At 39.6% G+C, this 16,736-nt stretch overlaps 1 protein-coding gene across 2 annotated transcripts in view; it reads right to left on the bottom strand.

Moving 5' to 3' along the window:
• vgll4b (vestigial-like family member 4b) overlaps positions 1–16,736 on the bottom strand; it is a 39,682-nt gene that overhangs the window by 13,853 nt on the left and 9,093 nt on the right. The window contains exon 1 of one of the 2 annotated variants that reach the window (XM_032512813.1): positions 6,493–6,868. The exons of the other annotated variant lie outside the window; for it this stretch is intronic. Within the exon in view, the coding sequence (XP_032368704.1) occupies positions 6,493–6,574 (82 nt within the window). The 5' untranslated portion in view covers positions 6,575–6,868. Of the gene's footprint in view, positions 1–6,492; positions 6,869–16,736 lie in introns of those variants that run through there. 2 annotated transcript variants of the gene reach the window in all.

Genomic DNA, 16,736 nt, shown 5'->3' with positions numbered 1-16,736 from the left:
GAAGATAAAATCAGACCAAATTAAAAAAAAAAAAACTGTTCACCTCTACAATTTCAAACATGACGTATAGAAAGGACACTTTGCCATAAATGTTAATTATGATAATTTGTCAATATTGTGGTATTTTCAAGTAGAAGCCAACTGTTTTATTGCCACTTTAAACAAGCTGACCACAAAAACTACTCCTGACAGTGTTACTATACATACTGTGTTCCAGCTCAAACTTTGGATTTTGTTGACTTATACAGTTTGCTGAGTGAGGCACAAACCTCTGGCATAAGTACAGGAGTATCTGGTTAGGAATGTTTTGGGAGAAATAGTTGCGGATGGTTTCTGCATACGTTTGTGCGTTTGATGTGAACTATTTCTCTTTGTGTGTCTGACTCTCTCTGCAAATTTCCAGTGCTGTACTAGTGCAGGAGGCCTACAAAGTCGTCAGTGAGTGGGAGTAAGGGCAAAAGAGGAATCAGGAAAACTACCACTGGCTCTGTCTCAGCACTGGGACTTTCCACTGCTTTGGCCTCATGGATCTGTCTGACTTTTCCCAAACAAAACATAAAGCTCAGACTAAAACTCCCATTCTTATGTGCAGCTTCCCCCAAACTACTCCCATACCCTGAGAAAAAACAATTAGTTACAAACATCAACACAGTAGATTTCATCATTCAAAACAGTATTGTTTTAAATGTGTGTGCTTATTCTGCTATGTTCACAAATTACAGGACTTACAATTTAGACATGCAGTAATAAACAAAATAAAAAGGTACAAAGTAGTAATTAATCTAGTGGCCATTGCTCTTTTTTAATTAGCATTTATGTGATCTAAATAAATTGTTTATTTATGATAAATTTAAAAAAGGTAATAGGATTTTACAAATTAAAAAGAACTTTAAAGACTTTAAATACTGTTACCCGGATTTTCCACCAAGCGCATCTGTTCCACCCTCCGCCACACCACACCGGGAGCAGATGTTATTGTCTCTACAAGTACTTGAAAGAACAATAATGTGTTCATTAAGCTAGTGTCTACCTATCCACTACAAGCACTCCTGTTATTAAACTCCATGCTTTCTCTCTTTTCTCTTTCCTGCTGTTGTCCTTATAAAAAGGATCTGTGATGTCTTTTATGTTGTTACACCTCCAAGATGGATCTCTCCTTGTCCATGATGTGGTAGAGAAGACCTATACAAAATTGGAGGGTGTCTTTTGGTAAAATGACTGGATGCTCTTGCTGTTTAACTTCCTGGCCAGGTGTTCGAACGCCCCAGAGCTCACGTGAAACTACACCTGGCACGTATCTTTAGCGGAGCGCAGAGGCGCTTCACGCACACTTCTGGGAGGGTGGTGGAATATCAAGCATGGACTTGAATGGCCGCGATTACTAGCGGGGGTGCTGCGCCTCCGGGAAAGCAGCACAGACGCGCCCAGTGGGAAATAGGGGTTAGAGCCATTATACTGTAGGCCTACTATTTGTTCCCTGCAAACATTTTCTGAGCCATCTTAACTGCTAAAGGAAGTTTCCTGTGTTATTTTGAAGAGGAAACGCTGCGACTTTTGGATGCATGAGGTCGTAAAACCAGTTTCAACAGGTAATACTACGGCTGATAACTATTATATCATTAGCCTAAGTCATTGAGAAGGCTGACACCCACACACACCCACACCCCCACCCCCACACACAGTGTGCTCTATTCCTCCACTGTTCCTCTATGTATGTTTAGCTTTAGCATGGCCTCTCAAACACAGCAGCAGCTCCTCCCCCTTTTCTTTCTCTCTGGCATGTTCCTGCTCGCCCCACTGTGTACCATGGCAACAAGGGTGACATCATTGTTTTTGGCAGGACAGAGGGAAGGCAATAAAAGAAGGGAGACTGTGACACCACGCTGTCCAATCAGGATCCAGGACAGATAATAGCTTGTCAGAGGTTCAGTAGTGAAGCGCTCAACATGGGGTGAATCTGGGAGTGATTCCCCTGCAAATAAATAAGACATTTGACTGTTTAGATTCAAACATTGTTGACCTAACTGCTACTCAACAGTGAACTGAGCAACACTCAGTTACTAATTAGGTACACCTATCTAAAAACGAATGCAGCCCTGCAATAAATCCTCCGATTATGAGTGTGGTGATTTTGTTCAGTTTTTGTTAAGTGTTTAAAGAGTTGATAATTCGACTTTAACTTCAAAAACTAGAATGAGGCCTGCCTCTTTTACCATGACAGACTTTGATTAGTATAATGTGAGTATTGGTGTTTCTGAAGTACTAGGAATGTAACTGAATGATATTTGCACAGCAGCAGGTAAAATAAAATGCAGAAATAGGAAGAAGCACATGATAATGCTAGGACTCTGTTATATTTACTATCATGTTTCTCTATTCTATACTGTATATGTTCAGTACATTAACATTGTTGCAATTTAAGAGACAGAAAATGCTCTCTTTTTTGTTCAACCAGCAGACAAACAATGGTATGAGGGCTGTAGCACAGAAGTAAAACTCCATTCTATCCTTTCCCCTCTCTGCTCTTTCAGTTTATTAGGTTCACATGATCAAAGCCTGTTTCTCTTGACAGAACTTCAAACAGCTTGGAATCAGGATGAGATTGGATTACAAAACAGAGGTGAAGCCCTCTGTTCATTTCCCTCTAGCTTTCTCCCTCTCGCCTTTCCCCCTTCAGATACTTAAAAAAGGATGAGTCCAAGCATGTCCTCTACTCTCTCTCTGCAAAGTGATTATTTTTGGCTGAGTTCCTCTGTAACCTGAACTTGGCCCTCTGGGTTGCCTTTATTTTCTAGGTCCATTGAGGTTTTAGGCTTTAAATACTTAAAAAGGACATACAAAAAAATCTCTTCCACAGTAGTTCTAGTCTGTGTGAGCTGAACTTTTAAACCGGATGTTAGATTGGTGTGATCTCTGGCAGTGAGAAGGGACAGCAAGACAGACAAAGAGGGATAGAAGTTGACAAAAGTATATGGCTTTGAGGAGGTTTTCAACCTTGTTTATTTCCTACTGCTCAGCAGCAAAAATGGACAGTCAGCATTCCCCTGCACCCCTCCCTGTCAGGCCTACAACTGATAGCAGCTTTACAGAAAGGGAGAGAGAGAGAGAGATGAACAGATGGACAAACAGAGAAAGTGAGGGACAGAGTGATAACACATTGCATATAGCACATGTCTTTCAACAGGGTCTGAGAGCAAATCAGACAACTGACTAAAACAATCATTTCCAAACATAGAATCAACAGGACAGTTTAATTTGGTTTGAAAATAATATGATTTGAAAATAAATGGGAACAATCAGCTGATGTGATATTGCAGGAGAATGGAGCAACTAATTACAATGCTGCACATGTAGACAACTTGGCATTGCCGATTAGCAAATCATGGACTTCCTTAATCAGTTACTTTGACAACAATGTTAATGTAATAATGTGATACAGTATAAGATATTGGGCACTAAAGGGCACACAAGGAAAAAGTTGAGATTCCTGGTTTTGTTGTCGACAAGATGCTTGCTGTTCCTTCAAATTCTTCCAAAAAATTGACCTGATCCTCGAACAAATCATTAAACCTCACATTACTGGGGAAGTCAGGATAGGATTGGATTTATATGGTTATATAGGCATCAGATTGTGTAGTGTCTGGGTATGCTTGAATATGTCACATACTGTGTTAACACACTTAACACTTGATCAGGGTATGGGTACAACCATAGACTGTACAACTAATGGACAAAGCTTCCAGGCTTGAAAAGTTTAGCCAATGCCTCAAACATGCATTATATCCAATTTCCAGCAGGGGGCGACTCCACTGGTTGCAAAAACAAGTCAATTTCTATAGAATGAGAAAATGACTCTACTTCTCACTTGGTTTATTACCTTAAAGTGGGGGATGCTTTAGGGCGTGGCTACAAGTCGACTTGTTAATCATGATAGAGACTTAGCAATGCTAACCATGGCACTGTGGATATTAAAATGGCCATGAACTTGTTTTGGGATATCGTTCATGTCTTCATCTTAAACTTTGACCCTCTCACTGTGGTTTTACTCAAAGTTAATTGAAGCATTTAGTCACCTAAAAATGTCTTGTTCAGCTGTATGCCAACTACAGCTAGCATTAACTGGTACCTTATGGCAGTGTTTGCTGATGCTCTTTACTTCCATAAAATGGCGGCAGTACGCGTTTACCAGCCGGTTACCATCCACTGGATGACTTGCTTCAGAAAAGTTGAAAATCGGCAACCTTCCCTTGTTAGAGTTTAGCGCAGCGCAGCGCCATTGCAACCATAAACAACACCAAATTGGGCGCGTTATCCTCTCCACCTTCACCCTATGGTCAAAAATCGTCACATGCTATCGCTAAACTCAAGGCTTTGCACATGCTACATCCACTATTGTTACAGTCAAAGGTGCTGCACAAGTGAGATAACTGGTTAGGCTGAGTCTCAATAAATGTTGATGAGAATAACAGCATGAAAGCTTAAGAATACAAATGAAGCTATTGGGACAGAGTGCAAGTGTATATGAGGATTTATGTGTGCATTTGTCAGGGAATGTATTTGAGTATGAATGCTCAGGCATACACTAGAGAGTCGGCACACCAACAAAATCACAACGCTCCTCCAACCCCTTATTGGCTCAACATGTTTGAACATGAAAGTCTTTTCTTTCACTACTGTACTGGTTGGCACTTTTTATTTTCCACTTATTTGTTTTCTTATCATTGTGGAGTCACATTTTAGCTTAGTTCACTAAAAAACACAAAAACTGAAAAAACAATGGGCTACTTCTGCAGAGATGCTCTTCCCCTCTTCACTCCTGTAATTGTCTTCACTGAGATAGACATGTTGAAACCTGAGAAAGATTCAGCTTTACAGGGACACGGAAACCCCTTCTGGTTGGCTTCAATCCCAGGCCAGGGGCAGTCTTATCTACAACATCATCACTGCTTTGAGGAGTGAGCTTCTACCATTACTAAAATAACACAAAAAGGGCCTGTGTGCCGAAACACCTGAGCAAAACTTGAAAAGTCACATGCCTAAAAGGAAGAATTTTAGACCAAACAGTTTGTCAAACAGAAATTACAGCAACACGTCTCTCTCCCCCCCCCTCAAAGTGTTAGAAACAGACAAAAGCACAACTCTGTTGACAAAGACCATAACCGCATGCTCAACCACTTTAAAAAACAAATTCCCTCTACCTGCTTCTATAAAACGGCACTTGGCCACCTGCCGAACTGCATCTCTGACCCTTCCTGCAAAACTGCAAATGGCTTTTCAGTCACAGTCTTATTGGAGTGCTATTAAAGGATCCTTATATGTTACATGTAGAGAGGAGCTGCTAACTGTGGCACAGCAGCAGTAGGGTGATAGTAAGCTACTCCCAGCACAGATGAATAAAAAGCCTGCTGATCGGATTTGGTTTATTTGGATTATTATAAAAATGTTTTTCCTTTCCTTTGACCTTTTGTATTTTGTATTGCTTAAGTCAATGTCACCACCTTCAAACACAATTATATCAAATTCTAACATTGTCTTTTTTAACTATGTCCTGTGTAGTTGCTTAAAAAGATATCATTAGTTGCGGTTCATGTCAAAATCTTTTTTATTACCAATGCTGGAGTTGATTCTGCACATTGCAATAGAAATCAGGAGCAAAGGGACAGAGGAAGGAACTTCACCTCCATAAAGACGGGATGATATTATGCCTGACATGGGAGCATTACCTGCAGAGCACAGGACTGGAGTTGCACTTTCCCAAAGTCAGTCACTTTGTTAATACATGGAAGCTTCTGCTCTGTACGTTCATGACAAAACATTGAATCCTACAGTGCTCATGCTAGAAATAACTCCATACTGAGAAGATGAGAGCAAAGAGAAGATAAATCCCAGCCCAAATCAAAAAGACACTGGGTCAAACCGTTAAACAACACACATCTATACTTGAGGCTTTGTCACAATCTGATTCTACTAAGGGCAGACATAACCATAAATATCACACAGCTAGGAATGCAAGACGTTGATGTGAATAACTAGTAAGCATTTGGAGGAGAGCCATACAATTTACTTGAAGTCTATTAGTCAGCCTTTGGTCTCAATCATTAGGCAGGTCTTATTTTTGAGAAGCGGTCAATTAAATCACCCAAACCGGAGAGTGTCCCCGGGAACCGGGGACGTCTGCTCACCCTACGACATGACGGACTTATTAACACACTTTCAGCTTTTCAGTAACGAAAAAAAGAAACGTTACTTCATAGTGAAATTCGAACGTTTGTTGCAAACGTTTAAAAAAAATAACAAGTGGGCATCAAGTTCAACCCGTAGAAAGGTTATAACCTGATATTTATAAGTCGAGTAGACATTAAATGAAACAAATATTGAAAGCTACAACTTTTCTCTGCAAGGCTTAGCGCAAGCTAGCTAAAAGTAAGTTAAGTGAAAACTTCGACAACGTCGCTAACCTCAACTCACAGCGTTAAACAGTTGACAGTTTACCTTCGTAGCAGAGTATGCCAATGTTGTTGTTCATTTTGTCCAGGTACTGGTAGTTCAACAGGTCCATTTTCGTTAGTAGCATTTATCGAGTTTTTACAAAAGAAGACCAGCTTTTTACTTCTCCTCTCAAGCGACGGTCAAAAAGCTAAAAAAAAAAAGAAAAAGGCCCAGCCTTCAACTTTAGTTTTACAGAAACCCCCTTTAATAAAAAACTCCGTGGAGAAGATTGACACCAATGCTTTTTTTTAATATGGGTAAATGTATCGCGGTGATAGAGCAACAAAAAAAGAGTAGCGTCAGTTCTCCTCACAGCCAGCTGTAAGTCGACTGCACTGACACGCAGGCTATGCTTGGTATGACTCCTCTGCTGCACCAGTGGTTTCCTCTGTTGCTGAGAGGAGAGCACTGGGCATGCTCCATAAATCCCTGGAGCGCGTCAAATATCAGAAATGTTTTACGCACAAGATCAGACTCTCCAAACACATCCAGACACCCAACGAGCTGCAGTAATCCCATATATATTCGTAGGGAGGTATAAAGTATATAAAATGTATAACAAGAAGGCTACCAATCTCGTATTTTGCCACAGAATATAAAACAGGCCCAAGATAGTTGAGGTACAGCCTGTACGCCCATGTCCCAATAGGTAAGAAGTGATAACTAAGAAGATTAAAAACTGGAAGGAAAAACTTGAAAGTGACAAGAAGGACAAAGAAAGAAAAAGGCAGGAAGGTAAAAATAAAAGAAAACTGTGCTTCTCTTTATTGGGTTTTGCTTGTAAGCCATTTGTAAGCCATTTCTTTTTTGACAAAGATCTACAGTTATTTATGGTGTCAGGCTTCTTACATACAAAATATAATATAGAGATTTAGGATTTTTCTTTGTCCATATACCGACCAGAGGGGTAAGCATGGTATATGGATGTAAAAAGAAAAAGAGTAGATGTATATATTCTATGTGCAATATGACAACAAATATGTTCAAATTGCCTTAGTTGTCTTACAAATGAAGGCAAAACCAACTTCACTGTGTTGATGGAAATAACATGTTCCAGAGGCCCAGTAAGGTCTCTTCAGTTTCAGAGTGGATCTCTCCTGCCCCCTGGTGCTTCAGGTGGGCTATACTGAGTTTTGGGTTTCAATGAAAGGGGAATGATGTGGAAAAAGGCAAATGGAATGGAAAACGTTAATGGGTATCATCATCATATAGTTGAATATAATGTAAATATGACTGTAATCATATTATATGGTTTGTGTGGAAAGAGTGGAGAACAGTTGCCTCTGTGTATTTAAGTGAGAACAGAATGATCAGGGTGTGGCTGCACTTTCGAAAATGAGTTTATACACAAACAAACATTTGCCATGTGCAAGTTTTCGTGTGAAACCTACCCGCAAAACACACAGATTAGAAATGAGAGGAAAAGCTCAGACAAAAAAATTGTTACCTGGGACTCAGAAAGAAAAAGAAAATGTCAAAAGACAATCTGATGATAACATAATAACAATTTGCTTAGGTACAAGCCTTGAATTACATTACATTTGCTTATACTGTATATATACACTTTATAATCATACAATATACGTGTTGAGTGTTGTTAGATTAGATTTAGTTTCTTGGGTGACTGATTTATCTGAGGAGGCAGTTCAGTCAGTAATGCCTTTATCATGTGTTTGCCCTAAATCACATTTCCTATATCAGTAAAGATTAAGACAGAGAAAAACAGACCAATGTTTGTAGCCAGATGGAGTAGGAAGATCGACTCAGTAAATCAGGGATCCGGATCCAGGCAGATTAGGAAATGAACATGCAGAGAAAGAAAATTATGCTTATTTTCTTTAAAACTCTTTATCTATTACATAAGCAGGTTTAATTATTTCCAAGAAAAATATGTATTGTGTACCGTATAAAGCCACTCTGTCTTGTCTCAGGCATTATAACACAGAACAATGGAGGTTAATTAATAACAAAAGACAACTCAAAGCAGTTATACACAATAACTGCACCTCCAGTTCTTTGCCTTGATGAGACTCGCATGATTAAATACAACAAGGACAGAACAAGGAAAAACAGCAAGAGAGATGACAAATTATGAGAAACCTAAAAGGTGGAGATAAAGCTATCAGGCAGGTGGATTTAATGTTACTGTCTATCCGGGGCTCCATGCAGGTTAAAAGCACTGTGGATTACATTTATCAGAGTAGGTAAAGTAAAGTTATGGCTGCATTGCTGACCTCTGTCTTACCAACAGGGCTCTAACTTCTAACACAGCTCACAACTGGATTAACAGACTAATTGTACAGAGGAATTTACCCCCAACACCCCCATCTCTCATGTCCATAGCCTAAACCACAACTACAAAACAAAAAACAAAACAGTATGTATGCATCTACACATGATGCTATATACTGTATATATCCCTTTCTTACACAATTACCCACATAAGGCTCTCCAAAGCTTGTTTCATAGGTACCAATTGTTTTCAGTTTCTCTACACACACCACCACACACACAACACCACACACACCACACACACAAACCACACCACACACACACACAAACACAACACACACACACACACACACACACACACACACACACACACACACACACACACACACACACACACACACACACACACACACACACACACACACACACACACACACAACAAACCACACACCAACCACACTCCCACAGAGAGACAGAGAGTCCATTCAGTGTGACTGATTCTACTACAGCTAGTGCTGCAGGTTCTCGGGGGCTCAACTCAAAGCAGTGCACCTAAAAAGTAAGAAGCCTGACACTCATATTGTTTTGTGTCTGACATTAGAGCTGCAAAGATGAATAAATTAATTGGTTTCTTGTCAACTATTAAATTTATTGGCAACTATTTTTATACTTGATTAACTGGTTTGAGTATTTTTTATGAAAAAAAAAAAAATTATTCTCTGATTCCAGCTTTTTAAATGTAAGTAGTTTCGAATTTTGTCACTCCTCAGTGACAGTAAACTGAATATCTTTGAGTTTTGGACAAAACAAGACATTTGAGAACGTTATCTTGGACGTTGGGAAACACTTATTAACCTGTCTCACCGTTTATTACATTTTATAGACCAAACAACTAATGGATTAATCAAGAAAATAATCAACAATGAAAATAATCTTGAGTTACAGCCATAGAAACATACAGAAAAAATGTTGCAGACAGTCAAAATTAAATTGTTGAAGGCTTTATGAAGATGATGTCAAAACTTTTCAGGAAGTATAAACCACAAAGTTCTAATAAGACAGCTCAACGGGCTTATGGGGAATTAACAAAACTTTTTCAAGCTGATGGAATCAAGCAGTCATTAATTTCTCTGGAGTGGAAGATGAAAGACAGACAGTAAAAGACCAGTGCCTCCATATTGCCTTTGAGCCAATTTGACGACAGATAATAGATATGTTGGATTTTTGAAAATCTAAATACCAATAGAATGTGTCCATTGTTGTGTTATAATTAAATAAAAACTGCTAATCACAAAATATAATGTGACCAATGTGCCTTGATGCGCATCAAGGCAGCTCGTTGGAGCTCCCACAGGCAGATAAAGACTAATTAGCTCTCCAAAATATTCTTGGACTATCAAGGTTAGAATAGCTAAAATGTCACCTTGAGTCTGAACCTGTGCTTTGGTTTCTCAATTGCCTAAAATTGACCCAGTCTGTCTTTTTCACTTTTGCTCAGACGTTTGTGTCTCTCGTGCAGCAAATTAGACAACACAACCACAACGACCAACTCATGACTATGACCCTTTCCTTCTATATTTACAAACAATTGAAGGCATGCTTATAAAAAATGACTAGAGATATTTTTATGTACACTACCTGTCAAAAGTTTAGGGTCACTTAGAAATTTCCATTGGACTCCATTGTAGACAGAATACCAGCTGAGATGAGTTGCATTGTTTTTGTAACCAGGGCAGCAGTTTTCAGATTACATTATGTCCTTACATAATTGCAAAAGGGTTCTCCAAAGCTTTCTCAGTTAGTTTTTTTAAATGATAACAGAGTAGTAAACAGAATGTGCCTTTTGAAACATTGGAGGAATGGTTGCTGATAATGGGCAATAGAGATATTGAATTAAAGATCAGCCACCCACTCAGATCAGCTGGTATTCTGTCTATAATAGAGTGGCACGGAAAGTTACCCAAACTTTTGACCGGTATTGCACATCCGTACATCAGTTTATCTTCAGAGTCTTCCTGCTGGTTATTAGATTATGTCTTAAAATGATCACAAACACTAAGGGAAACAGTCCCTAACACTGTGTCTTTGTTCTGGCTTGGCATGCTGTAAGATTGAATTAAGTACTTTATAAAGAGATTAATGGTTACACAACTTGGTGTAACCCCACTTCTTACTACCATGGGGACAGGTTGTTACACATAACTAAGCCTACTGTGGTAATCACCTTTTCTTCTCACTGTTTCCCCAACTTGCCTTTATTAGCATGACTCAGAAGTGGAGAGCTCGCTGTTGGGCTGATGACTTATAGTGATGTCAGCTACTATCAGGAAAAGGCAGGCTGTGCAAGAAACCATGCATGTAATTGAATTCAAACTTTCTGCGGGAAAGCATCATTGGCTCCCTAAACCTCATTTTACCAATGAATAATTTGACTACTAAACTAACTAATTAACTTGTTTGTAATATTCTCTTTTCCTTACAAAAAAAGTGGTGAAAGTTGGACCGCGTTAATCAGTTTTGATGTCTATTCTGGAGCACTGACGCTTACTTTAGTTTCACAGGATCTATCAATGCACTCGCCCATTCATTCACCTTTCATTTAGTGGGTATACAACAGACCCTTCATCTCCAGCAGCAAATTCCTGTCATCCTGTCATTAACCCCCTTACTTCCTGCCTGTCTATTTATTCTATCTGATCCATCATGCCAAGGTGCTACCACACCTATGTCCTGCGGTGTTGTGTGTCTCTCTGAACAGGTCTAGGCTTCTCCAGGGAGTGGGTGTGTCTGGATAACAACACTGCACAGGCCAGGTGGTGATTCATCCTCATGCTTTATTAACACACTCCAGTGCTCAGACACAAACACTGACAGAATAAAAGGCCGTAGGATCGTGGTAGTGAGAGAAGAAAAAAAAAAAGAAGAAAAAAAACTTGCTCCTGCCTTTCTCACCTTTCCTGCTGCCTTCCTTGAATTCAGTCTATGTATTTACTTAACTAAACTAATCTTTATGCCTTGTTGAAAATAAATGAAAAGGATACAACTTTGTTGTAGATTTCTTAAGTTGGCCTTAAACTTTATTATGAGAACAATCTTTAATTAGTAATTAATGACTTTATGGCGCCTTCTGTTAAAATATGACCACACCATTACAAGCTTTGTTTACATGGTGACATAATGAATTGTAGATCCCTTCAAACAAGTGTTGTCTCAGCTCTTGGTATCAGGGCGATTACTGTGACTTTTACACAAACTTTAAGGCTGTGAAGTTTGATTACACATATAATGTCAATAAAGACCTGAGTAGGACTGACCTGCATTTCAATTTAGGATACTATAGGTTGGCGTTCAATAATTTTTAACATCTACTAGTCAAACAAATACTCACAGAGGAGAAAATATTAGGTTGCTGCACCGAAACAATGATAACAACAGGTGATTGTGTGGATGTGAAGCTATTCGTTATTCCCACCTTTGTTGTGTGTGTGTGTGTGTGTGTGTGTGTGTGTGTGTGTGTGTGTGTGTGTGTGTGTGTGTGGTGTGTGTTGTGTGTGTGTGTGGGTGTGTGTGTGTATCGACTGTGAAAGGTGGAAACCCTTCTCTCAAAGATCTGCTCTTTTTTCTATTGTCTCTAATGCTGTCTGCACTCCTTGTTCTATTGATTTAACAAAGCTCTTCCCTCACAATGCCATAATACCTTGGCAGCCTATGTTAAATGTCCATCCTGGCCCTCTTCTTTTCTCCATATCTTTTTTTTCCCTGTCTTCATCTCTAATCATAAGTGTTCTCCGTCCTTCCACCTCCTCCCTCCTAGCTTGCAAACAACAAAACAAACAATAGGCAGACAGTGGCTTGGCCGTCACTTTCGGGCGGTGCAAGCTTATTACAAGTATGCAACCACCTGGAACCCGACTCGGATCGGATTGTGAGATGCAAATCTTTTCTGAGCAGTAACCTGAGACGCAGGAAAGGTGAAGATGATATCTTGTGCATAGTAGGAACGAGTTTTGTTCACAAAACATTTAGACTTTCTAAATTGAATTTGCTAAAATAATCTTATCCAACTTTGACATTAGAAATAATTTGAGGCTCGTCAATGTCTGTGTTGTTGTTAACAAAATGAAGCTCAAGCATTTCAAATATATAACCAATCAGATACAATTTCTGGGGTAATAGAAAATGATCTGTACTCTTTCATTGGCTAATAGGACTTGTGGCAACATTCTTGCCATGCTAACAATTAGCCGTTAAAAAACTGACCACAGGGATTTGTCATTTATTAGCCCTCTAACAGCTCCTATATGGGACAGAAGGCTCTGTGCCATTACCACTCATGTTCTCCATCTGTATCTGGATAACAGCCTTGGCATGCTCAGATGTCCTCAACACACCCTTATCACTGGATGCCGAGACTACAGATACAATACATACTTTTCTGAGAGAGAGAGAGCGATAGAGCGAGACAGACAGAGAGAGAGAGAGAGAGAGAGAGAGAGAGAGAGAGAGAGAGAGAGAGAGAGAGAGAGAGAGAGAGAATGTTCAAAGTTCAGGTATCGTCTTCAAAAGAATATACATTTTTGGACAAAATCCCCTTGAAAGTTAATGCTCTAAATCTCTATTTATGTTGTGTGATAACTTGAATTTCTGAATTCTTCACATATTGTATAAATAAAACTCGGACTCATTAATCACAGCAACTGACTTCAGTCATCACAAAGAAAACTCAGTAGGCCCTATGTCTCAGCAGGAATACTTTTTTTAGCACTGTAAAAGCTTAACCTTTTCTTTGTGAGAGGCTTTGCAATCCTGTTTCATTTCATTTTCAGTAACTATGGCGAATGCTATCAAAAAGAGAGGAATGTAAGGTATGTGTGGTCAGCACAGCTCTGAGGAAAAAGTTCACTCGCTAAGACAGCAGAGCTGGTATGGGACCAGCAAGCCTGGCATTTACTGAGCGCAAATGTAGGACATGAGTTCTTTAACATTTTCAGTCCAGACAATATAAAGAGTCAATCACTCGTTGTCAGGTAAGGACTCATAAAAGACTCAATGGCAGTTTATGATTATTTTACGTACAGGTAGGAGTGAGAAACTCCACCTATGAAAGGTAGGATCGGGCATCGAGAACCAATCCCCACATGGAATCATTTTAAAAATTCCAATTCCAGTAGCATTTATTCTTTATTGGAATCGTTTAGAGGATTTAGTTTCAAATCCAATCATCGCCTTCCAATTTTATATATGCGCAAGTTTTGGTTTCTGAAGCGGCCAGGTGCTTGTTGTGTTGCAGCCTTAGAGCACAGTAAGCAGTGTGGCTTTATATTACATTGAAAAAGCCCCGTAACACTGCAAACTACCACTGAATCAAAATAAAACTTTTTTTTTTGTGAAAACAGGCATGGGACCCGTTTTAACTCCATCCCTCAAAGAATCGGAATCGAAAAGGAAGAATCGGGATTGGAATCAGAATTGTTAAATTCCAAATGATGCCCAACCCTAATGAAAGGTGAATGCTACAAAAAGTATGTGCAACATGGCCTGTTCAGTGTGGGGGAAGACTCTTCATACAACATTGTTCTAGACTAAAAGACCTGGGGCCTCATTTTTCAACTGTGCGTACGAACAGATGTGCGCAGATACAATGCGTAGGAACATTGCCACGCAATGTGTGGAATTTACCGACTTGTACAGTCGGGCGCCCGGATGGCTCAGTTGGTGGAGCGGGCGCCCATGTGAGGAGGTTTGCTACTCGGCGTAGCGGGCCCAGGTTTGTATCTGGCATGCAGCCCCATGTCATTCACCCTCTCTCTCCCCTTTCATGTCTTCATCTGTCCTGTCAATTAAAGGCCCAAAATGCCCAAAAAATATTCTAAAAAAATAAATAAAAAAATAGCAATACTACAAATAAAAAAGCATTTAAGAGTGTCACAGTATGCATTACGCAATCAACCTCCACATATGTCATGTGTTTCCTAATATTAGAATGCACTCAATTAGTCATTTATCTAATTTTAAAACAGAGAAGTTGCCTAATTAGTGTCAAACCTTAAAAGGGACAGCTGTGAAAATATTTAAAATACAGTGCAATGGCTTATCTTGCTTTATGGGAAGACTTGGCAAACTGCGCTTAAAGACCGTGCTGATCTGCTTGGAGAGGGCACAGAATTCTTAGTAGGTACCAAGGCTGTTGTGCTCGAGTCCGGTTTTTCTATGGCTTCGGACTTGCTGGTATTTGCCACTGGTATTGCCAAATATGGCTTTTGGTCTCGACCGAGTCAAGGTGTCTTTATTATGTTTCTAATAATATTGGAGGGAAAGTGAAACACTGGCCACCTGATAACCAATCAAACACAAGATTATCTTTGCATGGCACGCCCTGCACCTGCTTGCCCTGCTAACATTATGCCATTCATTTTAGTTGATTCACACACACTGTAACAAACCAAGATGTCCGTCAATTTTGACTTAATTAAATTTGGTTATAGAAATCACCAGGAATTTCTCAGCACTGTGCTTAAAAAGAAACACAGGGCAGACTTCTAATTCTGCAGAGTCACAATTTTGGAAACCTGTGGGACTCGGTCCAGACTTGGACTCAAACCTTTTTGGACTTCATCTTGTCTTAGACTAGAACCTCTTTGGACTCAGTCTTGACTTGGTCTCGACTATCCCTGGTCTTGGACTTCTTGCCTACAGCCCTGGTAGGTACCGCTTCCCAAAAAATGTACTGCTGGATTTGGCTTGTGATATTGGTGACCTTCTCCCGTGCAGCATTTTTTCTTTTGTTTTTAATTCCTCCTGCACTGAGTGAACCAAACAATGATCGTTGGTTGGATTCAACCTGCCCATCAATTCATAATAGTCACCCACTGAATCATGACACTAACAAAGCAGCAACAATGACATAAGTGCCTGTGTGCGTGTGTGTGCGCAGCAGTCAACAAAGTCAGTTAAAGTGCAGAGGGAAGTGTATCCAGAGCACAGAGAGATGAATGTGGGAGGAGGATAAGACAAGAAGGAGTGACTGGAAAGCTTTCACTTCCCAACACCAGCTTTTTATTCATCTTGAATGAGAAGCAGTGATCTGATTTACTCACAGTTTACGTTACAAGCTCTTTATGAGCAGCATAATTGCTGAGTGACCATCTCTGCAACAACAACCCTACTTTGTTCTTATATAAACTAAATATACACTTATAAATAAATATACACTTGTCATAGTGGTTCTATTTGTCAAGCAACAGTTTGACGTTTTGAGAAATGCACTTATTCACTTTCTTGCCAAGAGTGAGATGAGAAGATTGATACCACTCTCATGTTTGCTCAATATGAAGATAAAGCTATCAGCCAGTTAGCTTAGCATAAACACTGGAACAGCTAGCTTGGCTCTGTCCAAAGACAACAAACACTACCCATCAGCAGCTCTAAAGCTCCCTTGTTAACAATCTAATCTGCACAAAAACTAAAGTCTAATCAAAGTGTTTCTTGGTCTGGCGCAGTGACATCCTGGAGTATTCTCATTAGTGTGAGGTTGCCAGGCAACCAGCACAGACTCCAGGATGGAGCCAGGCTAGCTGTTTCCTCCTGTTTCTAGTCTTTGTGCTAAGCTAAGCTAACTGGCTCCTGAGTCATATTAAAACAGGCATATTTGAGAGTGTTATCAATCTTTCATTCCTGCAAGAAAGCTAATAAGCGTATTTCCAAAAATATTGAACTCTAGCTTTAATGTACAGTATGTAGGTTCCAGTTTCAGTATGTACAGACCACGATAAGGCAAGGGCAAAAATGTTTTCCCTTTTGCCACATTGTGAAAACACTTACTGCTAAAAAGATAAAAATATTAGCTACATTATGTAACAACACAATACAGTATAACAGAGTCCAAAAAATACGCAGACTAATCAGAATAATCGACTGCTCAAGTTTAGGAAAGGTTTGCTGCTAAATTGAATATGTTCTTACAAACATCTAAATGGATGTTGATTGGAACTGAGCAACAAGTCATTATCAAAATA

The sequence above is a fragment of the Etheostoma spectabile genome, chromosome 4, assembly GCF_008692095.1.
Source record: "Etheostoma spectabile isolate EspeVRDwgs_2016 chromosome 4, UIUC_Espe_1.0, whole genome shotgun sequence".
Taxonomy (NCBI): Eukaryota; Metazoa; Chordata; class Actinopteri; order Perciformes; family Percidae; genus Etheostoma; species Etheostoma spectabile.
Note: the sequence above shows the minus strand (reverse complement) of the source record. Positions and strands in the feature narration are given on the sequence as shown.